Below are 17,939 nucleotides of genomic sequence, written 5' to 3'. Positions count from 1 at the left end.
AGGCGAATCTCGAGTGGTTATTGAGTTTGGCGGGATGAACGCTAAGATATATATTTGGGGTGACTGCATAATCAGTCGACCAATAAGCAGCATTGATGCCTCTGTGGCACCCGGCTAATGCCTTGGGATAATTCAAACACCAAGTACTCCGTATCACCAATAGAAGGCTTTTAGACCAGGAAGGTTCTTGATAACATGTAGCATTGAAACTCATAGATCCAACCATTTAGGGCCAGGTGGACCTCGGGAGTCTTGACTAATCCCAATATCACGTGCACGGGTGCTGGCCTCGGTTCCCAACAAAAGGGGATATCAAGACGGTCGTCATCTATGATCAGCAGGCTTGGCTTTGAGACTCGCCAATTCAGGTGAACTTAGGCTTCCAATTGCATTCCTTGTCTTTTGTTCCGTTTCTTCTTAAATGCGGCTGAGCCAAGTCTGCCTGATTCCAACCGATCTCATCTTCCGAGACACCTGTAGATGAACCGGAGTATATCCTAGTCAATCCTTGTCAACTTGCCTGAACGAAATCATCGGACGTTTTTCCTGTCTTTGTTTTCCTGTGCCTCAATTCCCGGGGTTCTTATCATGGAGAATACACGCGAGATACTAGCAAGCGTTATGTCCCTCGCCTCATGGAGGAACTTGGCCTTGCTTCTGGCGGTGATTAACTTGAAAAATCTCCCATTTGTCTGGCATGTAAGTGTTTCTTGCTCCCTTCTTCAGCCGTCGATTTTTGGCTTTTTCTCAATGATATACTACATTACTGACCGAGTCAACAGTTCCGCATACTGTATCACTGCGTTGGCAACCTGCGTTTGAAACCCAGCGCACCACTTCTCCCCAAGGGCAGAGTTATTGTAGACTCCCAGGGAAAACCAACACATCCCATCTTCGTGCCATGCATGGTCACATCTCGCACACCGTTGCTAGAGACAGATTACAACCTGCATAAATCAAACAGCACTTACTTCACGGACCTGGACGTTTCGCGTACAGCGCTCGTGAGCCGGATTTACAGCCCCGGAGTCGGCAATGTGAGCAAGGAGCTAGATCAGGAGTTCCTAGCCGCAAGCAAGAAGGAGGGAAAGCCGGCGCCAAGGCGCAAGCCGGTTTTGATTGTGCTCGGATCTGTTTACTGCACATTCAAGCGGGAAATTAAGCCATTTGAACTCTATGAGATGCATTCCAAGGTGATCTCTTGGGATGCCAAGTGGCTGTACGTCTTGACCTGCTTCATGCGACCTGCGCGCCGCAGTGGCGGCGAAAAGGTGATCCTTGCTGTGGGCGTGAGCAAGTACGTGGTCAAAAAGGGTCGATTGACTGTGCCCCCGGAGCGGATTTTGCGCGCGAGTGGGTTCCTGCCCACGCCACCCCCGGAGAGTGAAGTCAAGACCGACATCGCCGACGTCGACTCCTCGGCCGAGGCTTCCGGCGTTGAGACTCCTGGTGAGGGCGAAGGTATCACGGCTACGGGAGGCGTGGATGGATCGCTGATTCGGGAGGTATTGAAAATGAACGATGATCAGATTCCTGCCCAGGAGACTCTGGATAAGCAGCAGAAGGAGAATACTGACTCGTGGGATGTCGAAGAATGGACCTGGGAGCGCATTGAACAGGAACGCCTGCGGGGACTGGAGGTTGTCGCTGGATATACAAATATGGATGCCAAGCTATTCGATGAATGGGTGTAATTTTAAGCTACAACATAGACAGCCAGTGATCATACAGAAGGTGATCCAAGCGCCCGGATGACCTCAATGTTCTAACTAATATTAGACCATGAAGATCGGTAACAACCGTCATGCATCCACAGATTTGCAATTCAATTTCCAAAAATGACTAGACGTGGTCCACTCTTGTGTATTTTTCTTTACATCTGCGCTAGTATAATGTTGAGTGTACAAAATGTATATATACAACATCAAGGTCTATATTTTTTGCATATGCGTTATATGTCGCCAGTTGTAGGCACAGAAATGCACCTTACCTACATACATAATGTACGTACAAGGTACCTTTCCTGTGCAACCCTCTTGGAATCTGAACGAACTGGCCAACCAACTGTAGAGCCTCAACAGACCCGGAACTTCATATTTACGGGACTTTGTAGGATGAAGATAGGGGGATTTAAGACTCAGAATAAGATACCAGGCTCTCCACGGAATCAAAACGTACATTGAACTTATGTTATAGGACACAAATTGTTGGTTTAACTAGAACCACATACAGTTACGAATGAATGTTGATCACTGATCTCATCAAGGGGCTCCGATGCTATCCGAGATTGGCTGAGCGTTGTATGGCATGTGACAATACCAGACGTATTTTGCCAAAGTGGACACGGGGGTTCAGCTATTTTGTAAATAACGGTAAATTAACATGTAAGTGGAATTTGAAATTACATGTTTGTCATGTGACTCGACAGCGAAAGCTTCAAGGTGCTTTGACCAAGCTCTATCTTGACCATCGTGATACCACCTTTGCTTCTTTTTCACTTATGGTTTCATAGGCTTTAACTGCCCAGTGACTTGGTAAATTCAAATTTGTTTGCAATACTCCCCCGAGACCTGGCAACCCTCTTACCCGAAACCGGATACGGGACACATCATTTCGCGGCTCCTTGGGCGCCCAGACCAAATTCAGTCCACTTTTACTCTCTGATCGGACGATTCCCACCCTTCCCATCTTAGTGCTCTCATTTGTCTAATTTCAAGCCCATCATTCCTCACCCTGTGCCCACCTGCCCCTGCCTTTCCTTTCAGTGTCAGCCCATTGTGAACTCCACCTTTGAGCGTCGCCGGCACCTGCATGATTGGTCTATTTCTGGTGCTGCACTCTACCTTTTCCATGAACGTAGCGCTACTTTTGCTGTTTCATGGGATCTTTTGCTTTAAAGGGTTTTCTCTGATTATACCTACCTAGGTACAACTTCTTGTTCTTATCTTTTGCCTTACAAATTCTTTTTTTTTTTTCGCCAGTGACTTGACTAAGACATTTTGCTTTTTCCGCTCAGTTCAGGCAAAAACAATCATCCGAAGGAGCTTATCGCAATCGTTTCAACTACCTCCGTTGGACACTCCTTAAGTGTACTGACAACCTTCATACCACCAACACTGGCGCCCTTTGACCTCAAAAATACCGCTATTTCTTTTACTCGGTCGCAGTTCTTGTTCCCAATTCCCCTGACCGCTGGGAAATACCCCCCTATCGCCGTCGATCAGCGGTCGCACTATCCGACGACGGCAACTACCATCAACTGAACCGTTTTTCCAACCCTCCTCTGTCGCCCTCGATGATGGCGGCAGTACTCGATCAGTCGCAGCGCGATTCGTTTGGAGGCGAACCCGTCGTCGACTCCGTCTCCATCACGCCGCCGCAGAGTGCCAACGGCAAGAAGGAAGCGCCCGAAGGCGTGCCCTCCGAGTTGTCTGACCTCGAGCTCGACCAACATTCTGCACCGGCACCCGACACAACCAAGATCAAGCAAGAGGAAGTTGAGGAGAAAGTCGAAGAAATTGAAGAAATTGAGCCCGACCATTACTATGGCGGCGGCAAGGTTCCCGTTTTCAAGCCGGTGAGTACAACTTGAATGCCCTGACTGCTCGAGGACCGGGGGTTGGAAATTTCACGTCTTATATCAGACTGGGCAGTAAGATTCAGAGTCAAGCTGACTGGCATTGTTTTAGACAATGGACCAATTCCGAGACTTCCAGGGCTTTATCAATAAAATCAATAAATATGGAATGCAGGCAGGCATCGTGAAAGTCATACCGCCAAAAGAATGGTGAGTCAATCAAATCACGACCAGTGTGAATCACTGTGCTCATGACGTTGTTCTCTTTAAAGGTCCGAGTCTCTTCCGCCGCTAGATGAGGCAGTCAAAAAAATTCGGGTTAAGAACCCTATCATGCAGGAGTTCCACGGATCTCACGGTACATATACCCAAGCCAACATTGAACGTCAACGCTCGTACAACCTTCCTCAGTGGAAGGGTCTGTGTGAAGAAAGCAGCCACCAACCCCCGGCTCGCCGAGGCGAGAGACGCCGAAACCAAGAACGCGTGAACCGTGCGGCCCCGACACCGCGGCCCCCGTCTGCCCGTCCGGAGGGTCAAAAGCGCCGGCCCGGTCGTCCACCCAAGCGGACAAATAAGGTTAAGGAGGAGCCTCCTGCAGATGACACCGAAAAGTCCAGATTGGAGGGCCCTCCGACGCCTGTATCACCCGAGACCAACCCCGTGCAGCCAAAAACCGAGGATTTAAGTGATGGCGAGTCCCTACCTACCACAAAACCAAAGGGACGACAGCCGAAGTCCGTGACCTCACGCCGAAAGAACAACCGAGGCGATGCCATGGATCAAGTTGATGAGGAAGCCTATACGGGATTTGATTACCGAATCCACGATCACGAGGATTATACCGCGGAAAGATGCGAGGAACTGGAGACTAATTACTGGAAGTCGCTCATGTACAACAACCCGATGTACGGTGCCGACATGCCTGGTTCGCTCTTCGAGGATTCTACCGAGACCTGGAATGTCGCCAAATTGCCGAACTTGCTTGACGTTCTTGGGCAAAAGGTTCCTGGAGTCAACACTGCTTATCTCTACATGGGCATGTGGAAGGCTACCTTTGCTTGGCATCTTGAAGATGTAGATCTTTACAGCATCAACTACATCCACTTTGGTGCCCCCAAGCAGTGGTACAGCATATCCCAAGAAGATGCGCCTCGCTTTGAACAAGCCATGCGCAGTATCTGGTCCAGTGATGCGAAGAACTGTGATCAATTCCTTCGCCACAAAACCTATCTCGTCTCACCTAGCCTTCTCAAATCGCAATATGGAATCACTGTCAATCGATTGGTTCATTACGAAGGGGAGTTTGTCATCACATTCCCTTACGGGTACCACTCTGGATATAATATCGGATACAATTGCGCTGAATCCGTCAACTTCGCGACCGAGCAATGGTTAGACTATGCTCGCATCGCTAAGAAGTGCCATTGCGAAGCAGACAGTGTTTGGATCGACGTGGACGAGATCGAGCGCAAGTTACGTGGAGAGACCACCCCCGAGTACTATGGTGAATTCGAAAGCGAGTTCGATGGATTCGAAGGTGCTTCGGATCTTCTTACACCGCCACGTAGTGTGCCTGAGAAGACATCCACTCGTGGCCGAAAACGGAAGAACCCGGGTGACGGGCCGAACAGTAAACGACCCAAACTCCACCCCGAAGGACCACGGAAACTTCCGTGTTTGTTGTGTCCTAACAATCTGGACTATGAAGATCTTCTTCCCACCGAAGATGGTAAAGGGCATGCGCATCGACGTTGTGCGGCATTTATTGAAGAGACCACAATTCTCCGTGACGCATCTGGTACGGAAGTGGTGTGTGACATTGATAAGATCCCCAAAGCTCGCCTGGGCCTCAAGTGTCTATTTTGCCGCGAAGTCCGCGGTGCCTGCTTTCAGTGTAACTTTGGCAAATGCACGCGCGCTTACCATGCAACCTGTGCTCTTTTGGCAGGTGTTCAGGTTGAGCACGGTGCGATTGCTGTGATTGCGGATGATGGTACACAATACTCAATCCCGAGCGTTGATTTGAAATGCAAATTCCATCGTCAGAAGCGACCGAATGGAGTACTGGGTGAATCGTCCGATGTGGATCGTCGGGTGATCGAATCGGCTCGTCGTTTGGTACAAGGAAATTTGATCCAATTTCAAGCCGACAAGGAGATTAATGGCGCCATTGTTCTTGAAAATCGTCCTTCCGAGCGAAGTCTTTTGCTCAAGGTACTTCCAAGAGGGTATGTTGCATGTGGTTTTTTTCCCCCCTCTCTCTCTTTCTCTTTTACTAATAAAAAATTACAGAGATGTGATTGAAATGCCTTATCGATGGATGCTAGTTGTTCGCAAGAGCAATTTCACACCTCTCGCACTAGGAATTCAACCCCTCCCAGCCCACCTAGCGCGAAAACCTGAACGAAAAGAGTTAGAATCAGCGGTACCGGCGGCAGGCAGTGCATTTGGTGATTCACGATCTCCCTATCAGTGGGCCGAATTCGAGACGGTGGATGGCACTAGAAATCAATTCGCCCCACTCCGTACGGTCAACCTTCAGGGCGAACAAATGTGGTATTATTTGGGCATGCAGTCCACCGAAAGTAGGGCACAGTATACACACAACCCTAGCGTGTCCATCCACAACCCTCGGGCCAATTTCCTGGACAGCGTCAAGTCGCTTGGCGTCAGCGCATCGAAGATCTCACCCCACCACTTTCATTATGCTGCCACCGCCCCTGCCCCTCCCCGAAACTTGAACCAAAATATTTACTCGAATGTCAACGCTCTACTATCCCGACCGCCCTCTTCTGCCTTGCAGAACGCCCCTCCCCCTCCTTTTATCCCTGCTACCGGTGCTGCTGCTGGAACTGCGATGCCGTCGGCCTTTCGAACTCTACCCAATCAGTCTGCCCGTCATGCCCCCTATCCTTCGGCCAAGTCGCACGCTCAGCAGCAGCATCACCTCTCCAATACTTTTGCCAATGTCCGAGAACTCATTGCTCGCCGCCGCCTAGCCCAGATCACCGACCACGCCAATGTTTTTGCCGGATACACTATCGTTAGCCCCGAATTGGTGGTAGAGACTCTGCTGGGTCCTATGGGCTCAATACCCCCCGCTAATGGTCTCGAGAAACTGGAGCTGGCCATGGCTCAGCAACGGGTTCAACCACGGGCTGCGGATGGGACCCTGTTACCGCCTCAGACTCTGAACATGCGGTCGGAGGAGGTCACTCGGCTCCTTCAGATGCTCCGGTTCTCGCTGGTCAGCCACCGCGAGCGACTCGATGTAATTCAGAAAAAGGAATCGGAGGGAATCAAGCAGGAGACCGTCGATCGAGGTAGCGTGGCCGCTGCCAAGATGCCTGGAAAATATGCCTACCTTGATCAGCAGCGGTCGCTGGCACCCAATGTCTACCAGTCGCCCTACAACATGCCGTCGGGTCTCTCCGAATATGCCAAGACTGCCTATGGATTGGTTCCTGCGGCAGATGACCCGCCCAAGCCATCCTTGTCGAATGATTACTTCAACAATCTACCACAAGAGCACCAGGAAAAAATCCTGAAAGCTTGTGGTAGTTTCGTGCAGCGTGCAATCGAGAGGTCGGCCAGTCACAGCCGGCAAAGTTCATCCTCAAATCTTCGGTTGTCGGCGGCCCTGGCACAGCAAACGGACAATCCGACTATTGACATCACCCCGGTGGAGGATCCTCCCCTTCTCTCGGGTCTAGATATGCCACTCCACGCCGATTCTCCGTGCTCCAGTTTCGGTCGGTCGCATCTACGATATCAGTCGCCAAATGAGTTCCCCATCCATGGTCCAGACCCTCATCCCGATCATCACGACTTGTTCGGAGATCAGCAAGCAAATACACGCTTCTGGCAGAACGGGCCGTGGGTCGGTGGGGATGGCAACACTCCCAATGACGAAAACCGACCGTTCTTTGGACCACATATCTTCGGACCGCACGAACGACTCAAACATGACTATGCATCCTCCGACATCTCTTTGGGCAAAGGACCCGGATCGTTGCACTCTGTCGACATGGCAGGCTTTGGCCCGGACTTAAATGATGACCTCGGACTAAGTCCATAGATGGTGGTCTCGACACTGGCCTCATCTTTTCCTTTTTTTTTTTTGAAAAAAAATACTCAAAAAAAAAAACTCGCGTTTGCCTCTGCGACTGCATTTGCATCTTCATGTAACGACTTCACCGGACTGACGACTCTGCATGAATGGGCGTTTTCTTATTACCAACCGACCTCGACGTTCATCACGGGTCCTGTTTCTTTTACGATTTTGGAGTTGGCACTAGCTGGCTGGTCACGACTCAGCGCATTTTCATTTCATTCGATCATTTATCTCTCCCGGCGCGACTCTCGGAAAAGGCGGCCCGACTGACCTACTTGACTATGGTCACATAGACGGAGTTTTTCAACTTGCACGGTTCCTTTGCGGCCGAAAAATGCCTTTCCCGTCCTTCTCTCGCCCCTTTCAACAACTCAGGGCCTACTTTCGCCCCCCACTGATCTCCCTCTTTGTTCTATTAGATATCTCATCAAACAAGAAAAAAATTTCTTTTCTTCTCGAGATCACCTTTGTGCTTTACCTTTGATACCCCCTTTACCCCCGTCCGAAGGGTGTGGATCTGGATTTTAACCCTTTGATCTAACTCCCCCCTCCTTGTGTCGATATATCCATCCTGGCGCTCATCGATTGCTCGGTCTCCCTGAAATCTTCCATGGGAGTCTTGGTAGCATGATGTGGCAGCCGTCACCACGCGTGACCTTGATGTATGTGTGCAATGAATCATTCCAAATATTCCATTTCCGAGTGTAGACTGTATTTATATAGCTTGAGTAGCGACCGTATTTTACCTTTTCAGTCATCTTGGCCTCAAGCCCCCAATCTCCGTTTAGTCAAAGTGTCCACCCTCTGAAGACCCCACACAAACCGGTATCGTCCTAGAACATCAACAACCTTACCTTGCTCCCTTTGTAGGGATTCAAGGTCGTATAGTCAATCCGGCTCTCTTGGGTGATGTCGATTCACACCTCTTTAGACTGTCGGGGCTCTTGACCTTGGGCCCATGTCTATATTGTACATTGTATACAACCTACAGTTTGGCACGGAACCCCGCTGTAGATCTTTTTATGATGTCAAACATGTTCTGAGGATCTCCACCTTGTGTTTAGTGCACTGGTGTATTCATGCATTCCGTATCTCGCTTAGCTCTAATGTGTCTAATGGGATTGTTATACGAGGCACTCCGTACTCCGGACATAGTTCGACTTTGGTGTAATTAGAGAGGTACTTTTGCCTTCGAGTTCGTATTTCTATAGCATTACTTCCCCAGGGTACTCTGGATCTTTAAATGAATTCTGATAAGGCAGGCTGATCTGGATGTGAGCAAGGGTCCAACGTGGAATTAGTATGGCCCAAGATATCCCTTTGATACGTCTTATATAGCCTTGCTATATCTTTCTATCTTTGATATCAAGATCCTTCAAGTGAAATAGGGGAAGTGGGTCGAACTGCCGTGTCTCTTATCGTGTCTAGCTATTAGGTCATAAGACGTTGGGCTGTGCTTCCATCCGAACAGAACATGATAAGCCAAAAGATGCCTATCATTCGTTCATTCGAGGCATCTCTTTTGCCTCAAATCTCCAACTTTTTGTTAGTGCGCGGTCCCGGACCGCGCCTTGTTTACCATGCGGGGTTTCTCCCTTTAAATGTCTTGAAACCGATCAAGTTCACTCTCCAAATTGCCCACCATGCGAGGTTCATCTGATGATGCCGCCAATGAGGCATTGGCTCGTATGGGCTACAAGAGTGAATTACCACGAAACCTGAGCATGTTGAGCATCCTCGGTCTATCCTTTGCGATCATGGCAGCACCCTTCGGACTGAGCACGACTTTCTACATCACCCTCGCGGACGGTCAATCTGTAACCATCCTTTGGGGATGGGTCTTCGTCTCCCTCATCTCAATCGCTATCGCCGCCTCTCTCGCCGAGATCTGCGCCGTCTACCCTACAGCGGGAGGCGTCTACTACTGGAGCGCGATGCTTTCGACACGCCGCTGGGCACCACTGATGTCCTTCATCGATGGCTGGCTTACCCTCGTCGGGAATTGGACAGTTACACTGAGCATCATCTTCTCCGGAGGTCAGCTGATCCTCAGCGCAATCTCCATCTTCGATGAATCCTTTGTCGCCAACGCCTGGCAGACCGTATTGATGTTCTGGGCTGTCATGCTCTTCTGTGCCCTAGTCAACATCTTCTTCTCGCGCTATCTCGATCTCATCAATAAAGTCTGCATCTTCTGGACGGCAGCCAGTGTCATCATCATCCTCATCACACTCTTGACAATGGCCGACAATCGACGAGATGGAGAATACGTCTTTGCTCATTATGACGCCTCCCAGAGCGGCTGGCCAGATGGATGGGCCTTCTTTGTGGGTTTGCTGCAGGCGGCATACACCCTGACAGGCTACGGAATGGTCGCTGCCATGTGCGAAGAGGTGCAGAACCCACATCGTGAGGTCCCCAAGGCAATCGTGCTATCTGTGGTAGCGGCCGGTATCACCGGCCTGTTCTATCTCATCCCAATTCTGTTTGTGATGCCCGACGTGCAGATGCTGCGCGAAGTAGCCAGCGGCCAACCGATCGGTCTGCTCTTCAAGACCGTGACTGGCTCTGCAGGTGGTGGCTTCGGCTTACTGTTCCTGATTCTGGGGATTATGTTGTTCGCCGGAATTGGTTCCCTCACGGCTGCCAGTCGCTGCACATATGCATTCGCGCGCGACGGCGCTATCCCGGGTTTCAAGCTCTGGCGTCGCGTGAACAAGAAACTGGATGTGCCTGTGTGGGCTGTAGTGCTCTCGGCAGTCGTGGATGGCTTATTGGGTCTGATATATTTCGGTTCCACGGCGGCGTTCAATTCCTTCACTGGCGTGGCTACTATCTGTCTGTCGACCTCGTACGGTCTACCGATTTTGATTTCTCTGGTCCGAGGTCGTCGCGCGGTGAAAGAGTCTTCGTTCTCCCTCGGTCGCTTTGGATTTGCCATCAACTGTGTCACCATTTTGTGGATCGTCTTGGCTGTCGCTCTCTTCTGCATGCCAGTTACCTTGCCTGTTACACCAGAGTCTATGAATTACGCCAGTGTTGTTTTCGCTGGATTTGCTGGTATCAGTATCTTTTGGTACTTCGTTTATGCGCGGAAGCACTTTACTGGCCCTCCTGTTAGCAGTGATGAGGCGCGCGCAGCCACCGAGCTTATGACGGGTACGCCGGTTGATACGGAGAAACCGTTGGAGACGATGAAGAAGTTGCCAAGCGAGTAGATGGTTTTTTTATTTTATTTTATTGCTACGGGGTTTTAAGAAATAATATCAGAAGAATAATTTCAACATTTGAATGTACAATTATCACAGAATGTAATTTCGGACAATCACGAGTGCCTCGATCGCCGAGAGCCGCGGTCCAACACAGGCCATTCAGATCATCTCCAGTTTTTGGAGGATCCTCGTCTCCCACATTTTTAATTGGATTGAATCTCTTCAATCTGGGGGTAAAAAGGACAACATTCCGGGGAAAGTCACAATCCGAGGCACAGGGGAATCTCAGGAATCTCCTATCGGAACTCAACCATTCCAATTCAATTCCCCCAAACACCACCCCCCGGCATCTCTCGAAAACATTCGATCTCCAAATTCCGATTTCCAACTTTCTACGCTCCCTATGAGGACCGCAAGCCGATGCCCAACCCCGCTCTCATGAAGACAGGGCCAAGACCGCTTATCGCGTCATGTCGGACTCTGTAGGTGCGTGTTGACATAGCGCCCGCATTCGGATTCTACTGACACCCCGCAGATCGAGTCTTTGTTCATGCCCTGAATACCGTTAAGAGGATACCCCGGACTGGCACTGCGCGACCTCCCGCTGCGGAGCGGTTGGCACTATATGGCTTGTATAAGCAGAGTATGGGTGAGTGCATGCGCATTACAGAACACAATGGGAACCGGGGAATCGGAAGAGCTAATATTCAATCAGAGGGGGATGTGGAAGGTGTAATGGATCGACCGATTGGGAACACGCCCGAGGTACACGCGGAGTGCGAGAAATGGTATGTCCTTCGCGGGGAAAAAGAAGCTCTTGAATGTGGATGTGGATCTTGCTCGGTCCATGAACATCGCTCTTCCTCTCTCTATATCCAACCACACACTAACAATGTCTTCTCTTCTAGGGATGCATGGTACGCGCAACGCGATTTGTCGCGCACCGAAGCCAAACGCCGATACATCTCGACGCTCATCGACACGATGCACGAATACGCCTCCCAAACCCCCGAAGCATGCGAGTTGGTCGCGGAGCTCGAGTTCGTCTGGGACCAGATCAAGTATAATGCCGCTTCATCGTCCGACTCACCACTGAATACCGTCGGCGTCCCGCCCTTATCGCGCAGTGCTTACGGGAGTATTGGAAGTCGCTTGGCGAAGTCGGAGGAATATGACCGTCCTAATCGACGGGATGATAATAGTCGACGGGACCGGGATTCTCGGTTACGGGTTCTTAGTCCTGTGAGTCAACCGGAGGAGGAGGAGTATTACCGACGGCGGAGGGGCACAGAAAACGGCGAGAATGGGGGTCGATATAATGAGGATGAGGATGAGGATGACGAGGAGTTTGAGGAAGCTCGTGACAGCTTATACGAAGAACGAGATCAAGACAACCACGACCACGATGACCCGGACACTAGTTCCCACACACATACAAATACCGAGGGCTCCTCACATCACCGTCCCTCACATCGACGCAATCCTGCCTCCGGTATTAGCACAAACAGCAGTGGGACTGGGCTCGTTCCGCGTCGAGATTCCCATTCGAATTCCGAGCCAGCGAAAGACAGTCGCTGGCGCCGTCGTGTCGAGCAGGCCTTGACGAAAATGACGGCTGAGATTGCTGCTGTGCGTGAGCAGATGGAAGCGCGATCTGTTGCGCAGCGCCGTCGGTCTGGTTTCTGGGCGTGGTTAAAGTGGATGATTTGGGTTACTGTACGGCAGATTCTGTTCGATATTGCTATGCTGGGTATGCTACTTATCTGGATGCGGTTGAGAGGGGATCGCCGTGTTGAGCAGCGGCTTAAAACTGGCTGGGCAGCTGTTAAGGCAAGACTTGGTAAGTTCAAGCGACTGAAGATCGTGGATATGCCTATCTTGCCATAAGAGGGCTTTTTGGCTGTGGCTCACTTCTCTTCTCTTCTCTTTTTTCTTTTCGGTCTTTGACTACTTACTGCATTCTCATTTCTGCATTGGCATTATATTCGGCTATTCCCACCCCCCTACTCATTCACCTTGGTGCTCTACTTTACTTTCTTGTGTCTATTCTTCTTTTTCTTTTGTCTAGTATATATGGGTTTCAATTTCAGGTTTGGGGGCTTCTTCCTCTTCGACTTCTGTTGTCGGTTTTCTTTTCTTGGAATGCGTGATACATGTTGTGTCCTAAGGTGGCAGGTTAATTATATCGAGTTACTGAAAGATGCGGACCTCAGTCTGGATGATGTATTGCTTTTATTCGGTGGAGCGGCTTGGACTTCAAGCTTAGATGGTCATGTATACCATATTGTGCTGTTTCTTTCGCTCTGATTCCACGGGAATATGTGTTTCCTATGTGCCCCATTAGAAGCCATTGGAGTTTGGCCTAGTTATTCATGTCATTCCTCTTTTCCTTCATCAAGATTATATAGATTTGATAACAATTCAAAGCCTCCCAACGTCAAAGAACAATTAATGGTCAGCCTCGATATCTCTATCGATGTCGTTGTCCGTATCTTATATCGCCAGTATTACTCCTCAGCAGATATCATGTAGTCACAGTCAAGACCCTCCGTAGATGCTAATTATCTTAAGCCAAACACCAGTGCTGCTTTCAAGACCAATTCAAATTCCAGGATGCGTCGTATGCGAAAGCTGTGACCCCAGTTGGGATGAAAACTGGTGCCTCTGTTGTCGTTGTGCAAGTGTAGCCGTTGACTGGATATACACCATAGCTATAGCTATAGCTATATAGGCTTCTAGCATTGCCATTGTCGGCACCAGCACTATAGACCGATGGAGAAACTTCCGAGGTCAGGACAGTCCTAACCAATCTCCGATGCTGGACAGGCGTCGTCGTCGCAGCCACCATAGTCGCAACCAAAGCCACAAAAACAATTGTAAACGGTAACCTCCCCAGCACCAAAAGAGCCGAAGCCGCAGACACCGAAGTCGAAGTCGAAGTCGCAGTCGGAGCCGGAGAAGGCGGTGGGTGACGTGAACTTGTATTATTAGCAAAGTCAGTGCCAACCCAGGCATTCCAATTCTGAATATCATCCAGACAAGATTCAGAGATCGATGCACCTCGCATCTCAGCAACAGTCTCTCCCCGACGAGACACCGTCACGACAACTTGTCCAGTATTACCATCGAACGGCACACTGCCATGATAAAGACCGACTGGGCCGTGAGGCTTATTTTTCCATTTCCCATCTTGCACAACCCCACCGATATCAACAGTCACTTCCACATCCTGGGCAGTCCGCAAAAGCGCAGAGTAGAAGACTTCATCCTGCAAGACATCCGTCGGCGGGAACTCCTTCTGGCCGTGCGTCTTTGTATTACCCGTAGTACCACCACTGGTACAAGCCTTCCCAGGCGACTGACGGAACCAAGCAGTGACGCCCTCGGTAGTGACATTTGCCCTGGTCCCCTTATAGACATCAATAATGAAAGGCAGGAAATCACGCCAGCCGTCATGGGGATGACCAGCGGCGTAGTTGTAGCTCGCATTACCGATCTCGAAGGTCGCATATGCACCCTCATGCAGCGGGCCGATGTAATGCGATTCGCCGTAGTCATTCCACGAGATAATCTCCACAAACTCCGGCTTCAGAGATATCACTTGCTGCCACCGGTCGTACCACAGGTTATCTCCGTTCCAGATCCAGTTCTTGCCGTAACCTGGCAGGTTCGTGTAGAACCACGGTGAAACGGGCATCATGTACGGCAAGTCGCCTGCGTCCTTGAGCCATTGCATGTAGGTTGAGTCGACGTATGTGGTTATCGGGTCTGGACCTTCGGGCCATGCGGCCCAAGAGAATAATCCGTCTGGGACGCCTGGGGCGACGGCGAGTGCTTCTTTTGCGCCTAGGGCGGACCATCCCGGTACGAGGAAGCAGTCTGTGTATTTTTTGATTGTGGCCCAGTCGGTGGCGTTGGAGGAGCCTTCGAACGTTGAGACGAAGGGTTTGCCCTTGTGCTGGTAGTAGGCTCTATTCCTTCCATATTTCCGGAGTAGGCCGATCACCTCGCCTTCTGGCCAGGCGCCATTGCCTACGTAGTCAAATGAGAATAAGAGTTGGAAGTCTAGGGTATTTGCGGCGGTGAATGCGTTTGCTAGGGAGCGGTTGTTTGTTGGGAAATTGTATGCGATGTTTAGGGCAAAGGCGTCGATGTGGGCCTTTTGCGCTTCTGCGATGTTGACTTCCCAATCGTAGACCGTAAAGTTCTCTGAGTTGTATACCTGGGGTGGTAGAGGTCAGCAGAGATATAGATCTTAGTCCAAGGGCTTTACCATGAAGTGGGCGAACACGGCCGCTGCTTGGACGTGTTGGATGCCTCTCCATAATGATAGAATGAAGAATATTGCCGACTTCATGTCAACCTCCGTGTATGGTTTAGGCTATAGAGCTAATTAGTACATAGATAGAGAGATTTACCAGGGAAATTTGAGCAGCTTTTGTAGAAATTGTGTACGTAGTTGCTTTCCTGTTGCACATGCACGGAATTCAGTGGAGAGTTTGACACCTGCATCTATCCCTCTCATCGAGATGTCTATAGATAGATGCCGGAGGTCCGCTATTTGTACATCGGAATCTATGCGTAATCTTGACCGTCTCTTCCTTTGTACGTCCCTTTATCTTGGGTCTTCATACTTGGGTTTTATAACTTGCCTTGAAAACTGAAATATCTTAGATACGTTCAATGACCAAACCAGCCGATGCTGATGATCCATGCTGTGGCAAATAAGATCGCTACCCTCGGCATAAAAGTACGTAGATATGTTTCGCATTATCTCAGATGCCTAGTTACACCATGTAGTAAGTCGGAAGGCCGGAATTAGGGCTCACTTACACATATTGACCAGCAGCTCAAACCCTGCAATCGAGTCAGGTGAAGGATAATGATAATTATGGATGAATTTGGATTTATACGTATGGAATGTAACAATTTATCATTTTAGTTCAGACTCTGCAGAACGGTTGATGCTAAGCCTTTGTAACAGTCTGGAAGAGTGCTCAGTCCAGATCGGTATTTTGAGGAAGTATCGTTAGACCAGATCCGCTAAATGATTGAGTTTCAAGATTATAGAGCTCGGTATGCTCAACATAATGCTAATTATAGAGATGTTCAGCAATGACAGAAGCACTGGCAGACAGTAGAGTTGGCAGTATGTACACACACCTAACCAATCATGATATTTCACAAGCGCTACCTACATGTATACTATCACCAACCCCCAAAAGTCGAAGTTGATATTAAGCGCCGGCTGTGGGGATGGGTAGATTCACACAGGCTCTAGGGCAAGAACCGGCCATACCCGGTTGTTATGAGTCGGACAAAGTCAAAGATCGGAAGGGAAACGTAGCTGGAACATGTTATATTCACGGTGAGACTCTGCCGTGCATGGGTGAGTCTGAGCGGTCTCCAACGTATTACGGAGTAGACTCCTCGCCAAGGAATGTCAGTGTGTGATACTCTCGACATGTAATGTACCTAGCTTCTTCACTGCAATGGTTACCTACATATGCACCAAGCCGAGGATGTATTCGAGCGAGCGGTCAGCATTTGAGTCCGTACTACTACCACCTCGATACCATGCCATTGCCATTGCTAACTGCAATGACTTGGAGAACATCTTGCCCAATCCATGCGAGTAAGGCAAGGCGGTTTCCAAGGAGATTGAGCAGAAAATCATGTGACCATTCATGATGCCAAGAGATATTTACACAAACGTAGACCGCATTTGGGGCCGAGCATCCAAATAAAACAGTGATATAGAAAAAGACGTTGCCCAGATTATGAGAGGGAAAGGTGAGGGTGCAATCAAGGGGAGTCTAGAGAGGACAAAGTATACCGGGGAAGTGTTTACCACTGGGGCCCGGGGTACTGTGCGTATTTTTGCTTGGGGCGCAAGTGAACAGGAACCTGGTTCTCGGGAGAGCCAGGAATGGTCTTCTTCAAGCCCTACAAGAAACAAGAAAAGTGTATGTTAGCTTCGATCCGGGGGTGACGGCGGATGTGATGGATGCGGGGTGATTGGGATGATTAAGAGCAGGAGAGTGTGTATCATACCAATTTGTCGAAGACACAGGTGTTAAGCTGCATCTCGGCCCTGCGGCACTCCCAGAGCTGGTGGTTGTTGTTCTCGAGACACTCCCAGTGGGCCTTGAACTGGCTGAGGCAGTGGGTGTTGATGTCCTTAATGCTGTGAGGGGTCAATATCTCCTTCTCAACGCAAACCTAAATGAAGAAAGGAACATACACGCTAGCGGCACAACGCGTCACCTTCCGACCTTCCTTCAAGCAGTCGATCTCCCCACGGCCGTTGGCCTCGGCCTTGCACTTCATGAAGTCGTCATTGAAAGCCTTGCAGCGGTCTCCAATGAAATAAGCTGCGCTCATCAAAGGCGCAGATGTGGCACCGATCTCCTCCACCTTGGGGATGTGATCGGGCATGGGCGTGGTGTCCACCAGGACAGTCTGGTTGAAGCTGTACGCGGAGGGATAAAGGTTAGCATTCCACATTGAGCTTGACAGTGACGAAGCGATTGCGATTGAGATACATACCGAGCATCTCTTTGGGCCATGGCGACGGTGGCTTGTCAGGACGACTGTGAGGGGAAAAGAGGTATAATTGAGACGAGACTTGGAGATCGAGAGCTGCGGGTTGCGGTGGAATGAAATTTGGCTCGTCAGTGATTGGCTGGCCGGGTTGTGCTTAGGTCAGCGTGACACGCCAGGTGCCCAGGTGCGGTGCTGGTATACAGCGTGTAGAACTATTGCCTTTGTTTATTGGATATATTAATGAGTAAAATACCATGAGGACTATAGTACAGAACAATGGACTAATACAGGCTCACTATTTATTCAGATCATTCATTCAATACTCAATGAAACGGTCTGCGAACGGTGGTCTATCACGTGACCCAAACAAATCGAGCTCCGGCTCTCATCTTTCTCGGCCTTCGAGCTCCATCGAGGAACCCCTCAGCTTTCTCACCTTGGATTGCCAACCTTCAATCCCTGGACTATGTACCTTGGACCTGCTTCT

General features: G+C 49.9%; 7 protein-coding genes across 7 annotated transcripts; 4 read left to right on the top strand and 3 right to left on the bottom strand.

The window, feature by feature from the left end:
- Nucleotides 1-588: 588 nt before the first annotated feature.
- N7500_007823 (acyl-CoA thioesterase) lies at nt 589-1,694 on the top strand (the record flags this gene model as incomplete). Its single annotated transcript, XM_056678967.1, has 2 exons — nt 589-699; nt 783-1,694. 2 exons carry the CDS (start codon nt 589-591, stop codon nt 1,692-1,694), a joined length of 1,023 nt encoding a protein of 340 aa, XP_056529339.1.
- A 1,601-nt stretch (nt 1,695-3,295) lies between these two features.
- N7500_007822 (putative jumonji family transcription factor) lies at nt 3,296-7,658 on the top strand (the record flags this gene model as incomplete). The annotated part of the gene is made up of 4 exons (XM_056678966.1): nt 3,296-3,577; nt 3,690-3,787; nt 3,850-5,808; nt 5,873-7,658. 4 exons carry the CDS (start codon nt 3,296-3,298, stop codon nt 7,656-7,658), a joined length of 4,125 nt encoding a protein of 1,374 aa, XP_056529338.1.
- Nucleotides 7,659-9,337: 1,679 nt separating this feature from the next.
- Nucleotides 9,338-10,912, top strand: N7500_007821 (putative GABA permease; the record flags this gene model as incomplete). The annotated part of the gene is made up of 1 exon (XM_056678965.1): nt 9,338-10,912. The coding sequence occupies one exon, from the start codon at nt 9,338-9,340 to the stop codon at nt 10,910-10,912; it is 1,575 nt and encodes a 524-aa protein (XP_056529337.1).
- Nucleotides 10,913-11,376: 464 nt separating this feature from the next.
- N7500_007820 (acyl-CoA-binding domain-containing protein) lies at nt 11,377-12,793 on the top strand (the record flags this gene model as incomplete). The annotated part of the gene is made up of 4 exons (XM_056678964.1): nt 11,377-11,392; nt 11,442-11,555; nt 11,622-11,694; nt 11,815-12,793. 4 exons carry the CDS (start codon nt 11,377-11,379, stop codon nt 12,791-12,793), a joined length of 1,182 nt encoding a protein of 393 aa, XP_056529336.1.
- A 703-nt stretch (nt 12,794-13,496) lies between these two features.
- Nucleotides 13,497-15,263, bottom strand: N7500_007819 (glycoside hydrolase family 71 protein; the record flags this gene model as incomplete). The annotated part of the gene is made up of 2 exons (XM_056678963.1): nt 13,497-15,128; nt 15,180-15,263. The coding sequence occupies 2 exons, from the start codon at nt 15,261-15,263 to the stop codon at nt 13,497-13,499; spliced, it is 1,716 nt and encodes a 571-aa protein (XP_056529335.1).
- A 1,143-nt stretch (nt 15,264-16,406) lies between these two features.
- Nucleotides 16,407-16,595, bottom strand: N7500_007818 (uncharacterized protein; the record flags this gene model as incomplete). Its single annotated transcript, XM_056678962.1, has 1 exon — nt 16,407-16,595. One exon carries the CDS (start codon nt 16,593-16,595, stop codon nt 16,407-16,409), a length of 189 nt encoding a protein of 62 aa, XP_056529334.1.
- Nucleotides 16,596-16,753: 158 nt separating this feature from the next.
- Nucleotides 16,754-17,475, bottom strand: N7500_007817 (coiled-coil-helix-coiled-coil-helix domain-containing protein; the record flags this gene model as incomplete). Its single annotated transcript, XM_056678961.1, has 4 exons — nt 16,754-16,852; nt 16,961-17,093; nt 17,151-17,378; nt 17,456-17,475. 4 exons carry the CDS (start codon nt 17,473-17,475, stop codon nt 16,754-16,756), a joined length of 480 nt encoding a protein of 159 aa, XP_056529333.1.
- Between the last annotated feature and the right edge of the window lie 464 nt (nt 17,476-17,939).

Source organism: Penicillium coprophilum (genome assembly GCF_028826855.1).
Source record: "Penicillium coprophilum strain IBT 35676 chromosome Unknown utg000005l_segment0_segment0, whole genome shotgun sequence".
Lineage (NCBI taxonomy): Eukaryota > Fungi > Ascomycota > Eurotiomycetes > Eurotiales > Aspergillaceae > Penicillium > Penicillium coprophilum.
This window is presented reverse-complemented; position numbering and strand designations above follow the sequence as displayed.